This window comes from Rattus rattus, chromosome 4 (genome assembly GCF_011064425.1).
Source record: "Rattus rattus isolate New Zealand chromosome 4, Rrattus_CSIRO_v1, whole genome shotgun sequence".
NCBI lineage: Eukaryota > Metazoa > Chordata > Mammalia > Rodentia > Muridae > Rattus > Rattus rattus.
The window spans coordinates 115,600,364-115,625,035 of record NC_046157.1 but is presented as its reverse complement, the minus strand read 5'-3'; the positions used below and the strand labels follow the sequence as shown (position 1 = coordinate 115,625,035).

The following is a 24,672-nucleotide window of genomic DNA, read 5'->3' as shown; positions in this document are numbered from 1 at the left end:
AAGCCTGATGTCTAACATTCCCCATTTTCCCCTGAAGACCTGAAGGACTGTTGGATTGCTGCTGGTCCTCAGATGTCATTAGAGACACCAGCGAAGGAACACTATAGTAGGGGAGTGATAAGGGAAGGAACCTGTCAGCAAGAGGGAGGGTGAGCAGGGAAAGGCAGTGTTCCCTTCTTCCATCCAGCCTTAATCTAACCACAGATAGAGTGGGCCTCATGGGATCTTGACTGCTTCCCACTGAACTGGTTCCAGATGAGATTCTGGTGGACTTCAGTTTGAGCCCATGAAATAAAGTTCAGTGAATATTCATGTCATTCTCTCCATGTTTCCCTAGGAGGACTGTGGGTACAGGGTTAGAGGAACGGCGTTAGGTAGTAAGACGACACCAGTCTTACCGAGTGGATGCGACTGGGTCACTTAGTATTTTGTTGCAGCAGTGTGCGAGCCTCAGCTTGTTCCGAGTCCTTGCTAATACCCGGAATTGTCCTTTTCCTATCTGTCCTGTGGCTTTAAGTGTGCATGTCACAGACAACTCACCGTTTTGAACATGTTTCTCTGTGTTTACTGCTATCTGAAGGCCAGCTTTGGGTTATTTACAAAGGAAACTGGTTGTTAGCTTCTTACAAAGCTGCGGGAGTTGTTTGCTTCAGGTTTGAGAGTGCCAGGGAGATGTGCTGCCAAAGTTTTCTCTAGTTATGCTCATCTTTGCATTCTGTTGCTGGTTTCTTTTGAAGAAAGGATTGTTTTTTTTTTTTTTTTTTTTTTTTTTTTTTTAGACAGGGCTTCTTTGGATAGCCACAAATATCCTGGGACTCAGCTCTGTACACTAACTAGGATGGCCTCGAGTTCACGGAGATCCACCTGCCTCTGCCTCTGCCTCCCAAGTGCTGGGACTAAAGATGTACACCATCTCCACCCATCAAAGAATGGAATTCTTGATGGGGTTGGAGCCCCTTTCCCCACTGATTAAACAAACACTGGTTTTCAGAAAGGCTGTCTTTGTATTGAATTGCTGTGGTCAGAGTCAAGAGTCTGAATTAAGCCCATTTCTAGACTCCAGTTCCTATTTCATGACACTATTTAGAGCAAGCTTATTTTTGGCCCTCTGCTAGAAAGCATGAGTCTTCCCCACAGAGGCTTCCTGCTCTCTTCGGCAGGGGCTCAGGTGGACCAGTCTGTGTTTGAGGAGCTCATCAAGGAGCACCTTCCAGAGTTGGCCGAGCACATGAGCGACCTGTCGGCCTTGGCGTCCATCTCTCTCTCCTGGTTCCTGACTCTGTTCCTCAGTATCATGCCTCTGGAGAGTGCCGTGAACGTCGTCGATTGCTTCTTCTACGATGGGATCAAGGCCATCTTCCAGCTGGGGCTGGCTGTGCTAGAAGCCAACGCAGAGGAACTGTGCAGTAGCAAAGATGACGGACAGGCCCTGATGATCCTCAGCAGGTGGGCGCTGGCTGCTGCCTCCTGTGGGTCATGGGGGAGTGGAGTAGGTCGCAGCTGGGGAAGACCACAGAGGGAGGCCACAGTGTGTGTGCCACATCTGTGGAAGCTTTCTGTTCCACATTGCTCCTTGGCACCTGTCATCGTGTGGTCTCTCCAGAATGAGTCTGTCCTGTGGCACCACAACTGGGTTACAGAGGTGGCCATTTTCTCTCTTTCTGGCAAATGAGAGTTCAGGAAGAATGGGGCCCTAAATACTTTTGTCTTCTAAGAAGATCTTAGATGGAATCACCATGGTGCTGAACAGGACTGAGGACCAGAAATGCTGGCTCATGCACGGGTAGCCAAGTAGAAGTGTCAAGTACTACATATAAAGCAATGGTTCTCAACCCGTGGGTCTTGACCCTTTTGGGATTGCATATCAGGTATACTGTGCATCAAGTGTTTAAGATTCAGAACAGTAGCAATAAAATAATTTGGCTGGGGGGTGGTCACCATGACATGAGGAACTATATTAGAGGGGCCACAGTATTGGGGAGGTTGAGAACCACTGGTATAGCAATAAGTAAGCTAGAGTGACCAAAAAAAAAAAAAAAAAAAAGACACCAGCTGGATGCTTAAAACCATATAGACACAGTTTATGATGACTTTACTGGAGTCTCAAGGCTTAGCAATGCCCAGGTCTACAAGCCTAACTTTAGTAGTGCTTCCTGCTTCTGCTGGGGAGACCATGATATTTGATGCCTTGTCCTGCTCTGAGTGTTAAGAGTGGGACAGTATGCTGGAATTTCATGTGCACAGTGTCCTCCCCTTAAGGGTAGATGTGGGTTTTAACTGTGGGGGTGTGCTCAGGTTTCTAGATCACATTAAGAATGAAGACAGCCCGGGGCCCCCCATTGGCAGCCACCATGCCTTTTTCTCTGATGATCAGGAGCCCTGTCCTGTGACCGACATTGCTGACCTGATCCGGGACTCCTATGAGGTACAGGAGCCCCTTTTCCATCCTCCAAGGTCCCTTCCTAGTTGGGAGCGAAAGTGTGCCTGGGATATGGACGCGGAGGAGGGTTTCTGGCTGCTTCCTGTTAGCTCCGGACTCAGCAGGCCCCTGTGTCTATGCAGAAATTTGGAAACCAGTCTGTGGAGCAGATTGAGCATCTACGCTGCAAGCACAGGATCAGGGTCCTGCAAGGCCATGAGGACACCACCAAGCAGAACGTGGTGAGCAGGACACCTCCACGGGGCTCATGGGATAGAGCTGACTGTGAGGCCCTCACTGGTCATAAAACCTGGGAAGAGGTGCTTCCTTCTCTCTGCCCTCTGAACTAAAAGCCTAGTAGCCACAATGTTACATAGAAACAATGAGTTTTCAAGAGTCAAATGGTGAGCAGCTAACTACTGCGAGCCTCGGTCTCCATGGTTATAAGACAGGGATAACGCCTAAGGTTTAGTAGGAGATGGAGTACGGGCTATAAAAATTGGGCAGATGGCCTGCAGTAAGCGTTGTCATTCAGAAGCAGCTGTCAACCTGGAGTCTCAGCAGCGACTTCACCTCCATTAGAGCTTAATTGGCTGGCTCAGAACACTGCAAATTAGAAGGGAAGACAAAACACCTTAACCTGAATCTTGTGAGAGTTCATTCTACTGAGACAAGGGTGCTGCATGTCCCCCACTAGGAGGGAGAGTCCCACCCTTCTCTGATTGTGCAGGGTAGGGGTGTAGGCCTTGCTCTTACTCCATCACTGTTAATTCTTTCCCTAAGCTCCGTGTCGTTATCCCAGAAGTCTCCATTCTTCCTGAGGACCTCGAGGAACTCTATGACTTATTCAAGGTAGGAAATCTAGGAGGAAGTCCTGGGTCTTGAGCTAGGTCCTAGCACACAGGGCCCGGCTGGCCTGCGGGTGGGCCTGTGCTGCCTTCTAAGGGCTCGTAGTTGCCCAAGGGGGCCTGCCACATTCTTTCTCTGGTAGCAGAAGCTAGAGCTAGCCTGTCTACTTGAACTTGAAAATCCCCTCCTTAATACTCTGTCAACGGGTTAGTGTCTCTTGTATGTGTGTCAAGCTTCTCTGAGTCCAGCTTCAGGCTGACACGTGAAGGGAGCTGGCATGATCTCAGGACAGCCCAGCAGGGCTTGTGTAGGCCCTCTACCCAAGCAGCTGGGCACTGGTGGAGAGGTATTTGCTGCGCTCTGGTCTGATGTTCACCACTCTGCAATGTACTTGTGAGCATGGGTTCCAGGTCCAGAGTAGAGACAGTGACTACTCTGAAATGGTGTTTACCTGTGTCTGCCCCTCAGCGTGCACTAGCTGTTATACACACTTTCCATTGTGTAGTTGGTCTGTAGCTGCTCCATGTATTTTCCCATGGTGACATCAACTCTTCCTTATGCTGTATAATCATCACTATTATTGTTGTTGGGGTACAATGTCTTCTGGTTGGCTTTTTAGGGCACTGCACTTTGTTTTTTGAATAGGCATCTCACTAAGTTGCAAAGGTAGCTTCTTGCTTGTGATGCTTCTATGTGTCAAGTAGCTGGGATTACAGGCATGCACCACTAACTGGGCACAGTTAGCCTTTAAATTTTTATTTAATCTCTCACCCTAACAGTTTATCAATAATACCTCTTGCATGTGTGCTGACCCAGAGTCCAGTGTATTTTTAACTAGTAATATCATAGCAAACTACGGAGCCCTGTGGTTTTTTAAATTTTTATTTATGTTTGTGAGTACAGTGTAGCTGTCCTCAGACACACCAGAAGAGGGCATTGAATCCCATTACAGATGGTTGTGAGCCACCATGTGATTGCTGGGAATTGAACTCAGGACCTCTGGAAGAACAGTCAGTACCCTTAACCACTGAGCCATCTCTCCAGCCTGAGAACCCTGTTTTATTTATTTATTTTTTTCTTTTTTTCAGAGCTGGAAACCGAACCCAGGGCCTTGCGCTTGCTAGGCAAGTGCTCTACCACTGAGCTAAATCCCCAACCCTGAACCCTGTTTTATTTTAAGCTGGCAATAGCAAACTAGATTTTTAATCCTTGAGTGCGCATGCGCGTGCCTCACTGTGTTTCCCTGCCTGGCCCAGAACTGAGATATTCACCTGCCTTTGCCTCCCAAGCACTGAACTTAGCTTTTGCGTAGCGGGGCGCATTGTCTTCTGGTTGAGTGTTAGGTACATCTCTCAGCCTTTGGATGAGAAGCACACAGGAATCCCCTCACCCTGACTTATAATTACTCAGTAGGTTCACCAGAGTATGCTTTCCTCGGTTTACCTCCTCCTTTCCTAGGACTCACCAGCCTGCTCTCTCGCTGACTGCTGTAAATATTCTTTTAATTAAAGAGGAGGCAGGATGGCCTCGTAGTGGAAAAACCAAATCAAACCACGGCAAGAGACTAGCAAATAACTCAGTGGGTAAAATGCTTGCCCCCAAGCGCCACAAGCCGAGTTCAGTCCTCAGAAACCCATAGTGGAAGTAGAGACCTATATCCACAATGTTCTCTGACTCTATGTGTGTGCGTGTGCACGCACGCACGCACGCACGCACGCGCACACACACACACACACACACAAAGTGGGGGTGTGCCCTTGGGATGTAGCCAGCCAGTAGTAGAATGCGTGCCATGTTATGTAGTTTTACTTCTGTTGCTATGACAGAATATCCTGACCAAAACAACACTGCTTAGCTTATAATTCCAGGTTAAAGTCCATTATTTTAGGGAGGTCAAGGTAAACTCAACCAGCTAGTCATATCACAGCCACAATCAAGAGCCAAGGGAGTAACTGCACCCTTGAGTCTTTGCTTGCTGCTAGCTTTCTCTTAGGTTTTTCAGGATCCTGTATCTAGGAAATGTTACCCACAATGCATTGGGTCTTCTACATCAATTAACAACCAAGACACCCTCACTCCCTGGACTTGCCCACCATAAGCCAACTTTGTCTAGGAAATTCCCCCACTAAGTTTCTCCCCAGGTGATTCTGGATTGTGTTGACATTAAAAATTAACCAGCACACCTTGCATGGGCAGGTCCTGCCACATAGAAAGAGGAGGTGAATGATGACTAGTCCTTGATAACATCTCTTTTATTACTCAAGAAGTCCTTTGAATTTCTGAGCCCAGACTTGTGATGTCTCATTCTCTCCCCAGTTGAGACCATGGACACGCTCACCCGAATGATCAGCTAAATTTTTTTTTTTTTTGGAGCTGAGGACCGAACCCAGGGCCTTGCAATTGCTAGGCAAGCGCTCTACCACTGAGCTAAATCCCCAACCCCGATCAGCTAAATTCTTACATTGTGCTGGGTGATTATGCCCTAGAGCACTTGAGCTCTTACTTCACTTCCTTCCATGGTCTGCATTAAGACATAAAATCATACCTATTTTCTCATCATCAAAGAAAAATTTGTAAGCAAAAATTGGCAGTGACCTGCCCACCCTGTTGCTGCTGTGGCCTTTCCTTGTACAGTAATTGGTGCCAATGCAGTGAAGTGAGTCTCCCTCTTAGGTCTGCCTGTGGATACACAGAAGTGTACACGGTGTAGACATTCAGGTGCCCCTTTTGTAATGCAGAATGTGGACTGTTGGAATGACTATGACACTAGCACTGGCCTTCTGTAGTGCCGGTGCTTGGTCTGACCTATTAAAGGCAGCATCAGTTTTTGCCGAATGAGATTTTGTATGTGAAGGTTTTATCGAGACACTAGACTTCTTTCAACAAAGGGGCAAGTTCTGATTGTTTTAGCTTATTAATTCCTAGGACTTGAATGCACTACTTCTTTAAAATTTAAAGTTGTTAATATACAGAAACAACTCAGAAAATAAAAACTGCACTAGGAAGTCTGGCTTCTGTATCTGCACTGTGAACCTCTGTTATCCTAACTGGTAGCCTACTAGCTATTACCACTAGCTCCTTCCAAGTTCTGTATATCTGGGTATCCTTTCTGAAGCTCAACCGTTTTTAGTGAAAATAATAATTATCTTCATAATTAAAACTATGTCAACTGAATCACGCATCTAAAACTGGATAAAATGATAAATTTTGTGTCACGATTTTATCACAAAGAATAAATTTTTAAAAATTGTAAAACCTTCATAATGAAAACAAAATTCACATGGACAAGGTTAAGAAGGAAACACGTCCACATGGCCATTAGTGTAGCCGTCCTCCTGTTGAAGGATGTCTGTCTTTATTTCAGCATTACTGGCTTTGGGGTTAAGGGTTGACAGTTTTTTCATGTCTGCAAACAGCCTGCCACTCAATAAGCAGCACTTTTGGGGGCAAAATGGCCACATGAGAGAGCAGTAGGGGCCTCCGCTTTAATTGTGTACAACCTCCCAAGGCATCAATGGTCCTGTGTGACACAGCTTTTCTCTCTCATACTTTAAGAGAGCACACATGATGAGCTGTTACTGGGAGCACCACAGGCCCATGGCCCTGCGCCATGATCCCAGCAGGCCCTATGCTGAACAGTACCGCATCGATGCCTGCCAGTTTGCACACCTATTCCAGTTGGTATCGCCATGGACCTGCGGGGCCCATACAGAGATCCTTGCTGAGAGGATCTTCAGGCTTCTGGATGACAACATGGACCAGCTCATCGAGTTCAAAGCCTTCGTAAGCTGTCTAGGTATGACTAGACTTAGACTGTGTCTCCCTTCAGTGAGCTGACTGGGCATTCATCTGTGAAAAGATGAGGGCAGGCAGATCCATACAATAGATGCTTATAATTAGCCTGCTTGAAATCATGTGGTTTCCAGTTTGCTCTGCAGGCTCCTGCCTGAGTTACCCTTAAAGTCCGTCAGGAATGGGAGGTATTTAAGGTGTGGTCCTGGTTTGCTGTGTGCATAAAACAAAACAATCTTTGGGATTCACCTTCACCCACTTCCTCTTAAACCCTGCAGACATTATGTACAATGGAGAGATGAATGAGAAGATTAAGCTGCTCTACAGGCTTCACATCCCCCCAGGTAAGAAAGTCAGTCAGGCTGTGCTCCAACCCAAGTCCATCTCCATGCATGCTGTCCACCGCACTGCTCTTTCTAGATTTTTCTCCTTGTGGAGATTGTTTTCCCAGCACCGTTTGTTAAGGACTGTGCTTTTCCTCCTGGGGCTTCTCCTTTGTTAAAGATTGGTAGGGTACAGTTGTGCTGACTCATTTTTATTATAGCTTACTGCATTTGCGCCTGGCTTTTGAGGGGTGGGGAGACTGGAGCTTCTGTGTAGTCCTGATTTCCCTGGAACTCAGGTATTTACCTGCCTCTGCCTCTGCCTCTGCCTCCCAAGGGCTAGGGCTCTAGGGACCTCCCTCCCTCCCTCCACTGTTATTAGGCTCATTTTGAGACTGTGGCTCTGTAGAGAATGAGATCAGGTATTATGATGCATTTATCATTGAAGCATTGATTGACACTAATTGAAATATGTAGGTTTCAGTAATAGACATTTTAACCAATTCTGTCAGCAAATACTTCTAGGACATAGAATTTTATTTTTTGACTTCATTTTTTGACATCTTGAAACAGCTCTTCTCTGATCTATTTTGAATTCTAAACACTTAGGTTTAGGAAAACTGCCTAAACTCCATGAGTAGACTCTAATTGTCTTTATCTTGCTCGTCTTTAGGTTCTTAGGTTTTGGTTGCTTGGTCACACTGTGATGGTCACACAGTATATGGGCATTTTGTCCACATGTAAGCCTGTGTTCTGTGTGCCTGGTCCTTGGCAGAGGCCAGGGGTATCCAGTCTCTTGGGACTGGAGTTACTTGTGAGCTCCCATGTGAGCATTCGGACTAGAACCCGAGTCCTCTCAGTTTTTCCTGACGTTGAATATAGCATTCCCTCTTGGTCACATCTAATGCTTTTGAACTGTGGTGGTGGGTGGTTTGAGTCTTTTTCATTTCCAACATTTTCTGAAACACATAGCTGCTCGTGGGCACAGGCACACACAGTTCAGAGGACATAGGTGTCCATTCTTAGATTTCACCATTTCGAAGGAGGTTGGGGGAAGGTCTGTTTTATACAGAGGTGTGCTGGCTGGTCTGTGAGCTTTGGGGATTCTGTTTTATAACCCATCTCATAGGATGGAGATTACAGATGTGCAACACAGCCAGCTTCTACACGAGTAAGGATTTGAACTTGGGTTCTCATGCTTACAAAGCAAGCATGTTTGTCTAGCCTCCTTTGCTTTTCCAAATTATAATTTCCTCACTTTTCAACCACACTGCTGACCTTTTTTTTGTTACTGGCCTTTCTCAGGACATAGAGTGAATTAACCAGTTTGTGTGCTTAAGTCACTGACCACTTTTAGCCAGAAATAGTGAAGCATGTAGAATTTTAAACAGCATATTACACATAAAAGGCTTCACTATCCATTCCCATACATGGGTATCATATGTATGTAATACTCCCCCGTTCCTGTTGACGTCTTCTTCTGGCCACTCAGTGATCACGGCTGCAGTTTTATCGATAGGAGCAAGACTATGAAGAAAATGTTTCTCCTGTCCCCAGCAACCACTAACTGCCCAGATTCTCAGGAAGGAGCAGGATGAGTGTACAATGTCTGGCCTGACCAGATAAAGCCTAACACCACAGACTGCAGAACAGAACGGCAATGCTGTACATTGTGTTATATAAAATTAACTTAGGGTAGATGTGGAAGTAAGATGGATACAAGGCATAGGGGAAGATGGAAGAAAAGCAGTTTAACAGGAGCAAGGGGAACATAGGCGAGCCAGGGAGACTGTTTCTAAGAGGAAGGTAAGAGCAAGAACAAGGCCTGCCAGAGACAGGTGGGCTTCCACAGACAGCCAGGCCATGGGAAACATCATCCCAACCACTCACTCACACTATCTAAATACAGTAATGATGTGTCACTGTAAATTCAAGGAGGTTCGTTACAGCATTAGCTGTTTTCCAGGCCCACATCAGCAGTGTCTGTGTATGAATTTGCTATGTATGTCTATAAAGCACTTACCGCACAGGTACTCATTTTACAAGATTGGGCTCTGATGACTTAGACTTTTGTTCTTGCTTCTTTAATGAGATGTATCCAATTTAAGTATTTTTCCTTTAAGCACTCACTGAAAATGACAGAGACAGCCAGTCGCCATTGAAGAATCCTCTGCTGTCAACTTCAAGACCCCTGGTATTGGGCAGGCCCAATGGTGAGCATGCTGTCACTACTGCTTCCTAGCAGCCTCCTCTCCCTCACCATTCAGTCCATGGACAGTGCTGCTTGATGGGCTTAGTGTGGGGTCCCGTTCCCTCACTATCCTATTTCATAGAATTTACTGTTACTTCCCTTCATCAAGGTGACACAATCGATTATCAGAAACAACTGAAACAGATGATTAAGGATTTAGCCAAAGAAAAGGATAAAATGGAGAAAGAGTTGCCCAAAATGAGTCAGGTAAGGACTGCTCTTACACCTTGACCTCCCACAACAGTGCTGTGTTCCAGTCACCTCTATACAACAGGAGGCTGCAGATAACAAGGCGGCCTTCCACACGCCCAATCTCTTTAGTCTGGTTTCTTGCTAATCTGAGAAATGCGGGCTTAAAGTTAGGTGTGCTCCTGTGAGAGACTGCAGTGACTTTCCTGTGCCATGTACGGAGACTTCAACAGGTAGGTGTCCCTCTCTACCTTACTTCAAGTCTGACTGAACAGGAAGCCAGGTAGGCAGTTCCTGGTCTTCACAGTCTTTCACATATGTAATAGTCACCCAGAGCTATCTGCACTATTTGTTTTTAAAATAACAAGATCCTGTCAAGTATCAGCCTACTTTTGCCACATAAAAGTTTTAGATGTTTCACCCAAACCCCCTAACATTATAGCTCCACTCCACCTACCTGTCTTAAGTTCTGGGCTTCAAGGTATGTGCTACACCCCAGTATTGATTACTAGCAGAGTACACACATTCTATGAGCTGATACATCACTGATCAACGTTAGCACAGAAACCCCCTTGATCAAAATGCTTAGAATAAAAGTACCTTTCCAAATGCTGCTCAACTGTCACCCAGTGTTTTTTACTGGAGAGGCAGGAAGACCTCAGATTACAGCAGTCTCAGAACTGAGTTCCTATGCACTTTTCTGACAGTATATCATACCTCCATCCTCATGCTGTTGTCTATGGCTTTTTTTTAATTTCTAGAGAGAATTTATCCAGTTCTGCAAAACTCTGTACAGTATGTTCCATGAGGATCCAGAGGAAAATGATCTGTATCAAGCCATCGCCACAGTAACCACTCTGCTGCTGCAGATCGGAGAAGTGGGCCAGCGAGGTAGCAGCTCAGGAAGCTGCTCCCAAGAATGTGAGGAGCCGCAGGCCTCCGCTCCTCCTGAACAGGACTCAGTTTTTGCTGAGGCTGGGAAGAGTCCCCAGGCCTTCCCTGAGACGGAAGGGGACTGGACTGTGTCCCTTGAACACATCTTGGCATCCCTTCTCACTGAGCAGTCACTGGTGAATTTTTTTGAAAAGCCACTCAACATTAAATCCAAACTTGAAAATGCCAAGCTCAATCAGTACAGTCTCAAAGCAATGGACATGAGCCACCCATCACAGCCAGAGCTGAAGCTGAATAGCCCGTAAGCTGTCAGAACACTGGAGCCGACCACACCAAAGCAAGGACTACCAGCCTACAACCAGGGACCTCCACAAGCTGAGTCTGATAACCAACCTGTCACTGCTGGGGGAGCGCTGCAGGTCTCACACATTTCTATTTATTCTCAAGGACAGTGGTGGAAAGAATGCCCTGTTTACACTGTGACTATCAATTTGCTGAAACCAGTGTTTGTTTGTGATCCTGGTATGAGTCTGTCCTTTGATGAAGAAAAGGATGATACCACAACCAAGAGACATCAACCCCAGGCTCATTTGTCCCACTGGTCAAAAACAAGCTCACCTCTAAGATCCCAAAACCATTGCCTGCACAATTGTATTTGGCTTTTTTTGCACTAATTTTGTTTCAATGCTGGTAATTGAAACCATTTAATATATCTCGAATTCACTTTATATGCCCTTCCAAAAACATGTACAAACCATGCCTTCAATGTTGGCCCCCAAGGTTTTTAATAAAAATCGTTCTTTTTGTACTGATGCTTTCAAAATGCCATCTTAAGGAAACACAGCACATTCCAGCAATGAAATAGACTGGCTGGCAAAGATGACTGGAAAGCCAGGGCCGACAACTCTGGTTCAATTCCTGGGACCCACACAACAAATTAATTCAGCACATTCAAGTTATAACCTCAATCTTTACCTCATAATCTTAGGCTCATACATAACACCTCAGCTTTGTAGTTAAAGCCACAAACATACACAGTGGCACACATTTAATTGCAACACCAGGGAGGAAAAGGCAGGTCAATTCTGAGTTCCAGGCCAACCTAGTCTACAGAACAAGCAGCACCACCAGAGAAACCCCTCAAAAACAAACAAAAACACCCCACAACCCCAACTAATACACTGACTTCTGTGAAAAGAATGTTTCACATACTTCCAATTTCCTGTGTGTCCAGAACAGAGCTTCTCAGATTAATTTCCAACAAAATAACCCTTAGACCTAAAAATTCCACTTATGGGGCAGACAACAAAAAGAAAAAGCAAAACCTGGAGGCAGTTCTGTAACTTTATTTGACATTCAGCAGTTAGTTCTCATCCACATTGACCGTCTGTAGATCTGGAAGGAAGATTAACAGCCAGTCAGCACCCACTCATCCCACCCCAGGCTGAGGACACTGCACCACCCACTGCCTGAGCCCTCCATAGAAGCCGCTTTACTATCTTCCCACAGCAAGGCAGTTGTTAAGGAAGGTCTGATAATTCTGTCTGCCGCCCACCTCTTCACTGGACACGGTAAAGTTGGAACACTATGAGACTTACTTTTGAATGTGGTAACAGGCACGTAAGTTACCAATGTGTAGAGCTTGTTTGGTGAATCCTCATCCTCATTACGCTTTCTGGACAAACGTACTCGGATGCGGTACGGAACATTCCTAAGAAAGAACGTGTTGCTAAGGTCAACACTTCTGTCAGAAACAAGGCAGTGGCATTCATATCTATCCCTGTTCCCAATGTTCTGATGAACACCCTCTGTGACCTTGAAAAATACACCCAGCTAAGTGAGCAACAGGCTGGTCTCAGGATGCACGCCTGTTGGGAGGTCAAGGCCACAGATAATAACCAATTGTTCTTAAGCAGAAAACGACTATCATCAGATATGGCCATTAACTCACATAAAAAGTACACACAGCCACTCCCCCCACCCTGCCTCAGAAGCAACCCAGCTGCCTTCTTCCTTCATCTGTGGACATGCTAGGTGCTCATTTAGGCCCCAGATCTGTACAAACTTCTCCATGTTCTTGTGACACCACTCACCTTACCTCAAGGCAGATACTGCAGTTCATTGTTGTACAATCTAATACACCCCAAGCCATATCCCTACGACAGCAGTTGCAAGGTTCCCCGCTGCACACCCTCCATCTTTCTACTCCACTTTCAAGAGGACCTCCCAAGCCCAGTTAACTCACTTTCGCATTATAGGTGACGACATACATCAGCCCTTCTGGGCAGCAGGGACGGACTCCTCCCCTCAGGGAGGCCAGCACCTCAGGCTCCCAATCACCGCTTTCTCCCACACCCAACACAGCTCCTTCAAATCTCACCAGGCTCTAACACTGCAGTCTCCCTTACAGCAGAGGGATTACATTAGCCTGTCCTCTGTTCCAGTAGCTTTTCTATGCCAACTGGTAACTGAACCATCAGACTTGTCACAGTCCTATATAAGGAATTGGACGGGCTGCCATCACTGCACCAAATAACTTCAGTACCTTATTCCTTTGGCCCAGACGGCTTTATTGAGCCTGGTGTCTATGCGCACATCTGGAGTTCCCATCTCCTTCATGGCAAATTTCCGAATTTCTTTGAGTGCCCGAGGAGCACGCTTCTTGAAGCCCCTAAAGTTCAGAACACAAGCATATAAAAATTAATCATAAATTACACATGTAAGTGGCATGGCAACGTAAAACCTTTAAGACTAGTTAAGGGAACCCTTTCACTAAGCATGACATGCCCAGCAACTAGCATCAGTACTTAAGATGTTGGGGTAAAATTCTGAGCATCCTACAATCCAAGTGTCCCACTCACTTTCCCAGAGTATCAGTCATCAACTTGGCCTACTCTCACAGAAACCCTGAATGTCGGGGTATTTCTCTCTGGGGAGCAGAGATGATCCAGCGGTTAAAAATATGTATGTTCTTGGGGCTGGGGATTTAGCTCAGTGGTAGAGCGCTTACCTAGGGAAGCGCATAAGGCCCTGGGTTCGGTCCCCAGCTCCGAAAAAAAACCAAAAAAAAAAAAAAAAAAAAAAAATGTATGTTCTTGCAGAGGACCCAGGTTTGGCGCCCAGAACCAATATGGATCATATAAGCATTCAGGCAAAACACTCGTACAAAGACAACATTCTGTGGAACCGAGGCAGCCACTCTCTTATGAATTACATAGCTAGGATACACGATGGGGGCTATCAAAACAACAACAACAACAACAACAAAAACCCCAAACCAAATCTTATAGGGCACGGTGGTGCACATCAATAATCCCCAAACTGGAGGGTGGGCGGGAAGACCTCAAATCCTAAAACCAATCTACAGAGATCTTATTTAAAAACCCAATAAAAACAAACAAACAAACAAACAAACAAACCCACCCCCTCAGGTCTGCCTACACCTGGTTAAGTCCACTTCAAGTGAGGCAGAGAAAAAACCAACCGATTTCTCTCTTCTACCCACCACCAACCTGTCTACTGCTCAGACAACCCACTTCACATCTATCTTGTACCAACCGTTACCCAGCTTGTGCAAGCAACCAATCCCGTGGTTACAAGGACCAAGGGTGCACCAGTAAAGAGAAGGAACACTGAACAACTTCAATATCATGGTTAGGAAATGGAAAAAAGCTGCTACCACTGCCATCAATTAAAGAGAAAGGGCTGCAATCAGTCAGTCAGTGGTTTTCAGAGGGCAGAGATTGAGCACTGGGCTGAAGTACCCTGAATGAAACTGGGGAGGCCAGGTGTGGAACACGGTTCACCACACAACTGGGATCAGGAAATTACCAAGGATGGAGGAGCTTGGAGATTCTCACATAGGGCCTTTTCAACAAAATTATACCCATCCACAGCCCACATCATTTCTACAATGCTCTAATCAAGGCTTAAGTAGCTTTCACTGTGAGCACCTCCCCAACACACACACACACACACACACACACACACACACACACACACACACACACACACACACACAGTAGGCACCAAAAACCATCTCAACTCAAAATCTTGTCACCTCCCTTTCATAAACTTGGAGCACAGAATATGTACTCTCTCCTAGTCCTAAACAGCGCTTGACAATGCTCAATACACCCCAACCATAAAACAAGGAACGTGGCCCTCCACAAGCAGCACCCATCCTGGGCAAGGACCTCACGCAGGACACAATGTGCAGACACACGTTTCAACACGGTAAAATCTGCCCCAAAAGACTGAACAATCGTGTCCAAGAAATTCAACTCTACAGGCTGGAATGTGAACACAAACAGAACGTGTGCAAAAGGAATAAGGCAACGAAATTTACTCTCCGTAGCTGCCACCTTATAAACCCACGCTCCTTAGCATTTCTAGCTCCAGTATTACAATTCGCCCCGAATTAGCACGGATGTGCATGGTCAGAGGAGGAAGAAAACAATCCTATTTCACACCTGAGGACGAGCAGGGAGTAACCGGCTGCTTTTCTGCAGCATGGAGTCACTGAGGGTTTCCTTTTGCAAACTTTCACCTGTCCAGATTACACACCAGACAGGAATAAAACCGCGTGCTCTCTTGAGCACCGAGTCTGTAAGCAAGGCTCTTAGAGTGACAGCCCAGAGCCGGAAGGGGGTCGCAGGCCACACTGACCGCCCGGTACTCACACTCCATGGATGCGCTTGTGAATGTTGATGGTGTATTCTCGGGTCACCACCTCGTTGATGGCAGAACGGCCCTTCTTCTTCTCGCCACCCTTCTTTGCGGGAGCCATCTAAACGCAGACGACAGGGAGGTTTAAGCAGACAGTGGGAAAGTCTGGGCTAAGGTGACCTCGGCAGGCCGTTCTCCCACCGCCCCGGACCGCAGAGAAATCCCACCGAGCTTGCCCGCCCCGCGCCCGGAGCGGATGGAGCCGGATTTCAGAGCCACGACCCCGCAACCATACTCACTCTGCCGGGCCCAAGTTGGAAAGGAAGGGCGCGAGGGATTGTGGGATGGAAAGTCGCGTAGCCGTACAACTTCCGGGTCACGGGGCGGCAGGGAGGAAGAGGTGTGGTGAGGGGGAAGTTAAGGGTTAGGCTGTGACGTAAATACGGTGCGCGTCGGGGCGGAGCGAGCAGCATGGGCGGGGCAGAGCCGGGACTGGGGCGGGGGCGGGGCCGGGGGCGGGGCGGGGCGGGGCCGGGGAGAGCTTGACAGTCTTCACGTAGTCTGCCTTGAAAATGGAAGTGCCTGTAGGATTTAGATCCGAACCTGAGCAGGGTTTCAGAGAGACGGCCCGGAGAGAAGACGCTCGTTAGCTCTTCGCGTTCACTGGTTCACTCAGTCTACATTTATTAAATCTATTAGGTAGTGTGCTTAGCGGAAGGTCCCGGGAATGACTGAGACCACAACCAAAGAACTTATTTTCCAAGTCGAAAATGCCCCACGGAAATGCCAGGCACTTTCGTAGGGGGAAAAGAAATCTCAGAATCTAAACATGTCCGAAACCCCTGTCTATTGGGGTTTCAGCAATGGGCAAGTTTCAGGATCTCACAGACAAGAAGATAGGCACGCAGACATTCCACGATCTCACAAGGAACCTGGGTCTCTCTACTTCCTTAGGCTAAGGGATGCTGTGCATACGGATACCCCAAAGGCAGGACTTGGGGCAGACATGCAAGCGTTCTCTCTCTCTCTCTCTCTCTCTCTCTCTCTCTCTCTCTCTCTCTCTCTCTCTCTCTCTCTTTCTCTCTCATAAAATAATGTCCATCCACAGTCACGTATGGTGGTACATGTCTATTTTCCCAGAACTTTGTAGGCTGAGTCAGGTGATCAGGAGTTCAAGGTATCCTTGACTACAGTGGGCTAAACACACTTTACACTGTCTGATGACTTCTCCCATGGGGCTAGGAGGAAAGGAGAGGACAGGCTGTGTTCCAGTTCTTAGTGGAGTACAAACCAGAAGGGGTTCAAGGGAGTGCTGGTTGGTACAGGGTTGAGCTCAGAAAATTCCAACGCGATCTCCCAAGCAGAGCCACTCAAAAGTATTTTAAAAGGAATTCAGAAGCCATACACTCAGGAGGCAGAGAGAAGATACTAAGTTAGGACTGGGCCTATTCTGGACTACGATAGCCTTGGTTGGCTACACAAGGAGACTAGATCCAAAAGTAGGGGGAGAGGGAGGGAAGAGGGGAGGGAAGAGGGGAGGGAGAATAGAGACTGAAGTGGGGAGAGGGAAGAGGGGATAAAGAGAATATGAAAATATGAGTTTGGGATTTTGAGCAAGGCCACAAATAGTGGACCAGAGAATGATGCAGACAGTATTTGAAATGAAAACCAGTAGTTCAAAGGTAACTTTCCATGAGATGGCCGTTTTGGAGAGAGATGATAACTGAAAAGAACCACACAATGTATGACCTGTTAGATAGGCAAAGTCAATGTGATTCGGTGACTTTTTTTTTTTTTAATAAAGGAGGCAGGATCTTAGTCTCGCAATGCCAATGCTCTCACTGGGTAGGCTGACACCCAGGATGCTGGCCTTGAACTCTCAAGCACAATCCTGCCCCAGCCTCCCAAGCTACTGGGATTACAGGCGCGCACCACCACGCCCGGCCGATTCGGTGACTTTTGTGTGAGTCTTTTATAAGCGGGATATATTCTCAGGGCCGTGCCATGGATCATCTTCCTTGCTCGGCAGACACAGTAGCGTGTGCACACCTATGTGCTTTAGCCTGCGACAAACTTAGGCTGTCTCTCATATGTGTCTTCATCCCCCAGTGACTGCTGTGCATTGCATGGCTGTGCAGACTTTCAGCTCTGTCCCATCAGAAGGAGCCAGCGATAGGAACGGAAGAAGCACTATTCATTACCCAACACCACTTTGCAGACTTGCCCTAAGCACCAGATTTTAACCTTCAATGCTTTGTGTTAAGTAAAAGAATATAAGAAGGGAAGTTGATTGCATACATGATTGTGTGCAGGGTGGGAGATCAATAGTCATGCCCCTGATGTTCTAGAAAGAAATTGGAATCTGTTTGTGGATAGGCTAACAAGAGTTAAGAGGAGCCCACTAGTCAGAGTGTGCTGACTTGAGCAAGAAATAATAATTAGTCATGGTTAATAAATAATGGTTAATTAGAAAAGCTGAGTTTTTAAAAGGCTGTGAGTTCATGACTTTATGCTAAAAGTAAAACATGAATAATTTAAGGAGTCAATAAACTAGACGTGCCTGTCCATCAATGATTAGGCTAAAATTCAAAATCAAAAAAACCTCCCCTGTCTCATTTCTAATGAGTGTTTCCACAGAAAAGCAAGGCTATTTATCTGCATAGTATGAATTTCTTCTGACCACTAACAACATTTCTCTAGATTACTCAAATTAGATTTTTTTTTCAGTATATTAGTGGTTGACTTTGAGAGCTTCAGGGTACAACATGAACAAAAATTAAAGTCATTTTATCTCACTAAATTTTTACTAGGACATTTTGGCAAGAGTGCAAAAGTCATGACTAGGACACGGTTTACCTAGCCGGGTGTGGTGGCATACACTTTTAATCCCAGAGTGGGAGGCAGAGGCAGGAGGATCTCTGTGAGTTCCAGACCAGTCTGCTCTATATAGGGAGCTTCCGGCCAGTCAGAGCTACACAGTGAGACCTTATCTAACGATGACAACAATGCTGTTTGTACAAGCACCATTTTAGTTGTTAGAGACAGAAGATGCTACAGTGTTAGTCAGTTTGTAGTATCTTAAACCAAGGGCACATTTAATCTTGATTCTTGAGCCACGACACTTTATACTTTTCCAGACAGGAAGGTCATAGCTTTTCTGGAACAAAGACGTGGTTGCAAAATGGCCTTTTAATGAGCAAAGTTAATGAAGAGGTCAGCCACTACAATTCCCATGATGCACGCATTTAGTGGAAAATTACACAATAATAGTTTTTCAAGTTAACCCAAATTCTGAACATGTGCAAAATTCAGGCAGAGCTAAATTAAATTAGGAGCACAACCTACTCCACCCTCTTTTAATGGCTTCCAGATAGACAACCTTAGGATAATGAATACACTGTGCCCATTAACAATCTTGTTCCACTTAGGAGTCTAACCATCAATTAAAGTATGACTGCCATTAAACTATAAATTCGTTTCCAGAACAACCCAATCTCTAACCCTTAGACGATGTTAGGGTAAAATAAAAAATATGGGTCAGATTCCATACAGACTTTGTGCCTTAAAAACACGGTTCGTTTCAAGTTCTTTCAAAAAGTAAATGCTCCTCTCAGTGGGTGGAAAATATTTCCTGCCCACCCCACCCCCACCCTCAGGTATAGAGCCACCAAGAGTACATATCTACAACAGTGTCACAGTCTTCAAACTTGATCCTAGCTAGAGAACCAAGAAGGAGCCGTCGTCATTTTACAGAAGAGGGCAGAAGTACAGACCTAGCTATTTTAATAGAGCCCTGGAAGGAACTTAGCTCCATGCAGCTCATCTGTGTGTTTCCTACACCATGAGCTCCTAAAGCAGGTAGTTTTCAGAGGTGGCTTAGCATCCATCTGCGTGGAGCTCCGTGCACACAACCTTCTCCAAACCAAGTGGCTAGTCAATCCTTATAACTTCAAGTGACTCCCTAGCAACCTCTCGGTGACTCCCCTTTTGTGGTCGAACTTGCTGGAATGTATATCTTGGTGAGCCCAAACCAGCCTGGGATGGTTTTCAGTACACATGCAGTGAGGTGTCCTGTGTCCATTGAGTGAACTTTCAGGGGAACGTCTCCTATTTACCATCCTATGCCTGTCATGAATGGACATGCACATGATTAAAGTCAGACGTGTCCTGATGAAGAACAGGTTGAGTGAACGAAGGGTTATATAACCCAAGCCCATCAAAGGAAACACAAAATCACTCACATCTCATCCTTGGCAATTAACCCCTCCCTCCTCCTGGGCCCATAAAAGGAAGCTTTGCAAAATAACCCAGGACAATCTTGCTTGGAGCTGCCGCTCTCTCATAGCAATGCATCCAGTCTGTCAGTTTACTCTGTTTTTGACTAAGATCCCTGCTAATTCATTACTTGTGTGTACTTCTTCAATTCTTTGATCAAGAGAACAAGAACTTGGAAACACTCAGTCTAGACCACCAGGACCACTGGAGCACCCTTGTCTTAGCATACTGGACCTCATGAACAAGATGGTTGCATCTGATCCGAGACCTTGGACATCCTGCTGTGCTACGAACATGTGCACATATCACACACAATCATACCTACCTTGCTGGCACCATTGGTCTTCACGTTGGTAGTGAGAGCCCATCAGATCTGTCCTGATTGAGTGCAATTGCAAGCAATGAATGGGTGCTTTGGTGGAGAATGCCCCACCATTTCTACAGGTTACTTATGTTCACAAGATTGAGCTGTTCCTGGCAACTTTTTCCTGTTATTATTTTGTTATTTCTTCGGTGAAACGTTGTTTTTCTGTCACAAGCTTTAAGCCTTAGGGAACCGGCAGATGATGCAGCCCCAAAAAAACCTCCATTCCAGTACTGGTTATTGTTTAGCTTCTTTCTGCTACACTGAGGTTTGGGTCTTGCATGGCCCCCCAAAGGTGCACATAATTGAAACCCTGGACCTCAGCTACTGGGTGTAGCCGGATAGCACGTGGGGCCTAATGAAATAAAGTTAGGCTATTAGCAGTGTCCCTTTATTGGGACCCTAGCTCCTTACTCTTTCTTTGCTTCCTGACCATATTGAGGTGAGCAGTCCTGTTGAGCCATGAACTCATTCTATGATGTTTGAGGCTGTTACAGGCCCAGAGAGCAACAGTGCCACGTGACCATGTGAAGTCTCTGGAACTCCGAGCCCGTTTCTGGGATGTTCTCCACTTCACTTACTGCATAACGGCAACAAAAAACAGACTAAGAACTTTACCCAAAGCTTTCAACAGCTCGAGAATTTTAAGGTTTCCCAGTAAAGAGATAGATGAGTGGATGTACAACATGGGACAAAGGAAATTGTACAAACTTGTTAATTTATTACAAAATGTTTCACTCACAGAAAAACACAAGGAAACCTTTATACTTTCATATTTGTGAATGGAACTGGTATCTCAGATACAAAATAATTTACACATAATCCATACAATTTTATTTTTTTATAGAAATAGGTCATTATTACAACAGCTGTACAATTCACTACACTTCCTCTTATAATTACATAAAATCTTCTCTTTAGAAACACCTCGACGTAACAAAACACAAAGAAAAAAAAAGCAAAGTGCATTCTGAAAAGGAAAATCCGATCTTCGGAATCATCAGGGAAGATATACCGGAAGTCATGGTGGCCTGCCTCACTAGGAAGGCCATCACATGCCTGGTTTCCTGGGAGATTCGGCCTGCGGAGTACCCCTGCTTGTGGGCCCTCTTCCCTCAGAGTCTAAGATGTCTCTCGGGAATTCGGAATCATTGTGAGATTGTGCTTTGCTGAATCCACTTTTGTAGTTACTATCAGCGAAGTTAACAGGAAGAGTCCAGTGTTCTATTTAGGAAGGAAAACACCCCTGTAGGGCCTGGTGCCCGAGAGCCTCAGTCCGCTAGGGTTTAGGCCAAGGGTGTGGATCTGTAGCTTCATTAATAACAGGCTTCGCTATCTGATTGGTGGGACTGTTTCTGTTATTGTGTATTCCCAATGAAGCCATGGGACCTTATTATTAAAACAAACAAACGAATGAACAAACAAAAACCCCCGAAAGTGCCTGTTATTTCCCTTGTGCACAGGTGTGCAAATTAAAACAAAAACAACCATTTAAAAATAATGAAAAATAATCTCTTTATACTCTCTCCAAAGACCTTTAACTTAGTCCTTGACTGTAAAGGAAAGACCATCAAGAGAGTGAAGGCCCGCGAGGGCTTGGGACCTGTGTCAGTCGGTAGAGTACTTGGAGCGCTCTCCCCTGGAGGCAGCGAGAGGTATCACCTCTGCAAATAGACCAGGAAGCAGTGCCCATACAGGGCACTTGGTTCCTGTCTGTATGGCTGTAGCGGATGCCCGAGAGGCCCAGGGCAAGGAAATCATGGCCAATAATCCTGTTCTTTCCCCATTCTGCAAATGCCACACTTCAGACATGTTACCATCAGGAGTTCTGAAATGTATACAGGGTGCGCCAAAGTCACACAACCGCTTCTTCCCATCTCCCACGGCCAACCCCGTTTTCCATTGGTTAAAGCTGTTTGCTTCTGGACTCCAGTGTCAGGGCACTACCAGGATGGCTGCTGGAGACCTTAGGACTCTGACAGCCGGCTGACCCTGCGGGAAGGGCGTGGGGGTTGCGGCTGTGTAGGCTGTGTGGCTGCATAGCCCAGAGGTGCTGGCTGCTGGGAGAATGTGGAGAGAAGGAGCGAGTCCGGCTGCTCACTGTGCAGAGATGTTGGTGCCTGTACGCAGGAAAGAGCAGGAAAAGGGTTGTGTGACTGGCCCGTCCCTCCACTCTTAAAGTCACTTTAGTACCTTTTGGGTTTGCAGCAGATGCTGCCAGATTCTGGGACTCCCTCTTCAGACGGCTAGGCAGTGGTACATGCGTGCTGGTCTATGCATGCCTGTGTGCATGATAGAGGAAACCCACGTTTTCGGACATCATGCTTGTGCGTCAACTCTAGGTGGGGAGGAAGAGGGGGGACTCCTTCTGGGCTAACGGGCTTGGGGCTGAAACTGAGTTGGAGGCGCACAGTCTAAGTGAAGTCCTCTGTGTTTGTGGATGGTAGAGCCTGAGGCCCACGTAGATTATGGGCGGGGAAGAATCTGCACGCACGCGCATGCCCTTTAGAGTAGCTCCTTGGTCCTGTGTCTAGTACAAATACTGCCATTTTCCAGAACCTGGAAGGAAACTTTCCTCATTGGAAATGCAAAAGCTTCAACCAGTCAGTGTGACTACGGAAGTTTCACTCTTATTTTCCACTCTTGCCTACAATAAATGTCCCACTCCAGTAATCTAGTAATCATGCCACCATATCTATCCCGCCTTATGCTGGACTGTCTGCCTAAAACAACCATCCTTTCATCTCTTCTCTTCCACCCGAACTCAGTATTTTCTTGATGGTCAGGTTCTGCCAGAAATGCCTTTGCGTCTTCCTCCAGGAAGGAAGGTTTCTCCACCGATCTCTCTGTGGACCACCAGGGCCGGAGCGCACACTGCTGCGCAGCCCACCTCCCCGCATGCGCGCTGAGACCACAAGGACACCATGGTGGCTGAAGCACTCTAGAATCTCTACTTTCCAGCTTGAACGCAGCGGGTGTTCGCAAACTGCGGCTGCTGAAGACACATCGAGACCTCTCCTGTACTCACACCCATCTCTCTCTCTCTGTCTCATCGCTTGCCATGCCAGATCACTTCCCTGTCCTGAGTGGGGACTGACAAGATCCACAAGGCCAAAGTCAGAGTGCGACACCCACAGTGGGTGTGGCCAGGGAGACTTGAGGATTATACCGCAGAAGGTTTAACACCTTTGGAATCAAACGGCACCCTAGATCTTTAAGGATGCTGATTCTCTCCATCTCCGTCCCACCCTTCTCAAGACATTTCAGGCACTGCGTGCTGTCTTTTGGCTTTAGAGATGCCCTGCACGGTAGGTGGGTGGTCCTGTGAGACTAGGGAAAGCCTCACAAGGCAGGATAAAGGATGAGCTAGGAGAATACCCTGGACAGGTGTGAGGCAGAATAGAGCCCTGTGAGAGCCCCTGGAGAGGTGTCCCATATCTGAATCCCCAGGTCACTGACACCCACCCTTCCTCTTTCTTGTGTGCTTGATAATCCAGTGAAGTAATTTCTGCTTTCTGAATGATGTCTCTGTGAACGGCGCCTCCAGTTTCCATGTAGAGTCTCTGCTTCACACATTAATTTACTAGAGGGGCTGGATGGATCTTTAACTAGATGTGTTTTAATTTTATACTTCTGTGCACTAAAAAGTTTGACAAAAGCACTCATTAGTTTTTGACTTTCCTTCAGTTGAAGGCCTGAGCGTATCAAGATGTGGATCTGATAAAAAATTATTTTTAAATAGATATTTTCAGTATACCGCCATATGAAATGTCCTGTTCATACTGTGCATTAAGTGTTAAAAGGAACCAAATATAAGCTTTTCTGAGGTTGCTCTCTCTACTGGGGAAGAAAATGCCTATAAAAGTCAAATGTAGTACGTACAATGCGTACCTACCTGTAGATAGGGTGGTGGCTGCTGTTGTACCTGTGTTGGTTGCAGGGGTGATGGCCGGGATGCGGGGAAGCTGGGATGGAGCACGGCCTGCCCCATCAACAGGACCGGGGTGGAGGCGCTGCTGCTGGTGGGGTGGGAGTCAGGACTTGGAAACGTCACTTGGCTCTGTGCATATCTGTTTGGTTTCAAATAAAAACAGATCCTCTGAGAAAGATGCCTAGTACAGTACTACAGGGGCTGGAGAGAGGAATCAGTGGTTAAGAGTCCTGGTTGCTCTTCCAGAGGACCTGGGTTTGGTTCTCAGAACCCGCATGGTGGCTCACTGCCTGCAACTCCAATTCCAGGAGATCTAACAACCTCTTCTTCTTCTTCTTCTTCTTCTTCTTCTTCTTCTTCTTCTTCTTCTTCTTCTTCTTCTTCTTCTTCTTCTTCTTCTTCTTCTTCCTCCTCCTCCTCCTCCTCTTCCTCCTCCTCCTCCTCCTCCTCCTCCTCTTCTCCTTCTCCTTCTCCTTCTTCTTCTTCCTTTTTTTAAAAGATTTATTTATTTCATGTATGTGAGTACACTGTCACTGTCTTCAGACACACCAGACGGGGGCATCAGATCCCATTACAGATGGTTGTGAGCCACCATGTGGTTGCTGGGAATTGAACTCAGGACCTCTGGAAGAGCACTCAATGCTCTTAACCACTGAGCCACCTTGACAGCCCCCCTGAGCAGTCCTTTCCATCCAATGGAGAGATTCAAAGGCCAGT

At 46.4% G+C, this 24,672-nt stretch overlaps 3 protein-coding genes across 4 annotated transcripts in view; 1 reads left to right on the top strand and 2 right to left on the bottom strand.

Moving 5' to 3' along the window:
• Tbc1d8 (TBC1 domain family member 8) overlaps window positions 1-11,525 on the top strand; it is a 107,602-nt gene extending 96,077 nt beyond the window's left edge. For both annotated transcript variants that reach the window (XM_032900985.1, XM_032900984.1), the window contains exons 12-20: window positions 1,161-1,446; window positions 2,296-2,425; window positions 2,563-2,661; window positions 3,203-3,271; window positions 6,824-7,064; window positions 7,339-7,404; window positions 9,507-9,596; window positions 9,744-9,841; window positions 10,585-11,525. In XM_032900985.1, the coding sequence (XP_032756876.1) occupies window positions 1,161-1,446; window positions 2,296-2,425; window positions 2,563-2,661; window positions 3,203-3,271; window positions 6,824-7,064; window positions 7,339-7,404; window positions 9,507-9,596; window positions 9,744-9,841; window positions 10,585-11,022 (1,517 nt within the window). In that variant the 3' untranslated portion in view covers window positions 11,023-11,525. The remainder of the gene's footprint in view (window positions 1-1,160; window positions 1,447-2,295; window positions 2,426-2,562; window positions 2,662-3,202; window positions 3,272-6,823; window positions 7,065-7,338; window positions 7,405-9,506; window positions 9,597-9,743; window positions 9,842-10,584) is intronic.
• Window positions 11,526-11,750: 225 nt separating this feature from the next.
• Window positions 11,751-15,790, bottom strand: Rpl31 (ribosomal protein L31). The gene is made up of 5 exons (XM_032900983.1): window positions 15,685-15,790; window positions 15,400-15,506; window positions 13,263-13,388; window positions 12,316-12,428; window positions 11,751-12,112 (listed from the first exon to the last, which is right to left on the bottom strand). The coding sequence occupies exons 2-5, from the start codon at window positions 15,504-15,506 to the stop codon at window positions 12,081-12,083; spliced, it is 378 nt and encodes a 125-aa protein (XP_032756874.1). The 5' UTR covers window positions 15,685-15,790; the 3' UTR covers window positions 11,751-12,080.
• Window positions 15,791-20,723: 4,933 nt separating this feature from the next.
• The window catches only part of Npas2 (neuronal PAS domain protein 2), a 185,566-nt gene continuing 181,617 nt past the window's right edge, over window positions 20,724-24,672 (bottom strand). The window contains exons 20-21 of the mRNA XM_032900982.1: window positions 23,920-24,094; window positions 20,724-22,144 (exon numbers count right to left, since the gene is read on the bottom strand). Coding sequence (XP_032756873.1) covers window positions 21,992-22,144; window positions 23,920-24,094 — 328 coding nt within the window. The 3' untranslated portion in view covers window positions 20,724-21,991. The remainder of the gene's footprint in view (window positions 22,145-23,919; window positions 24,095-24,672) is intronic.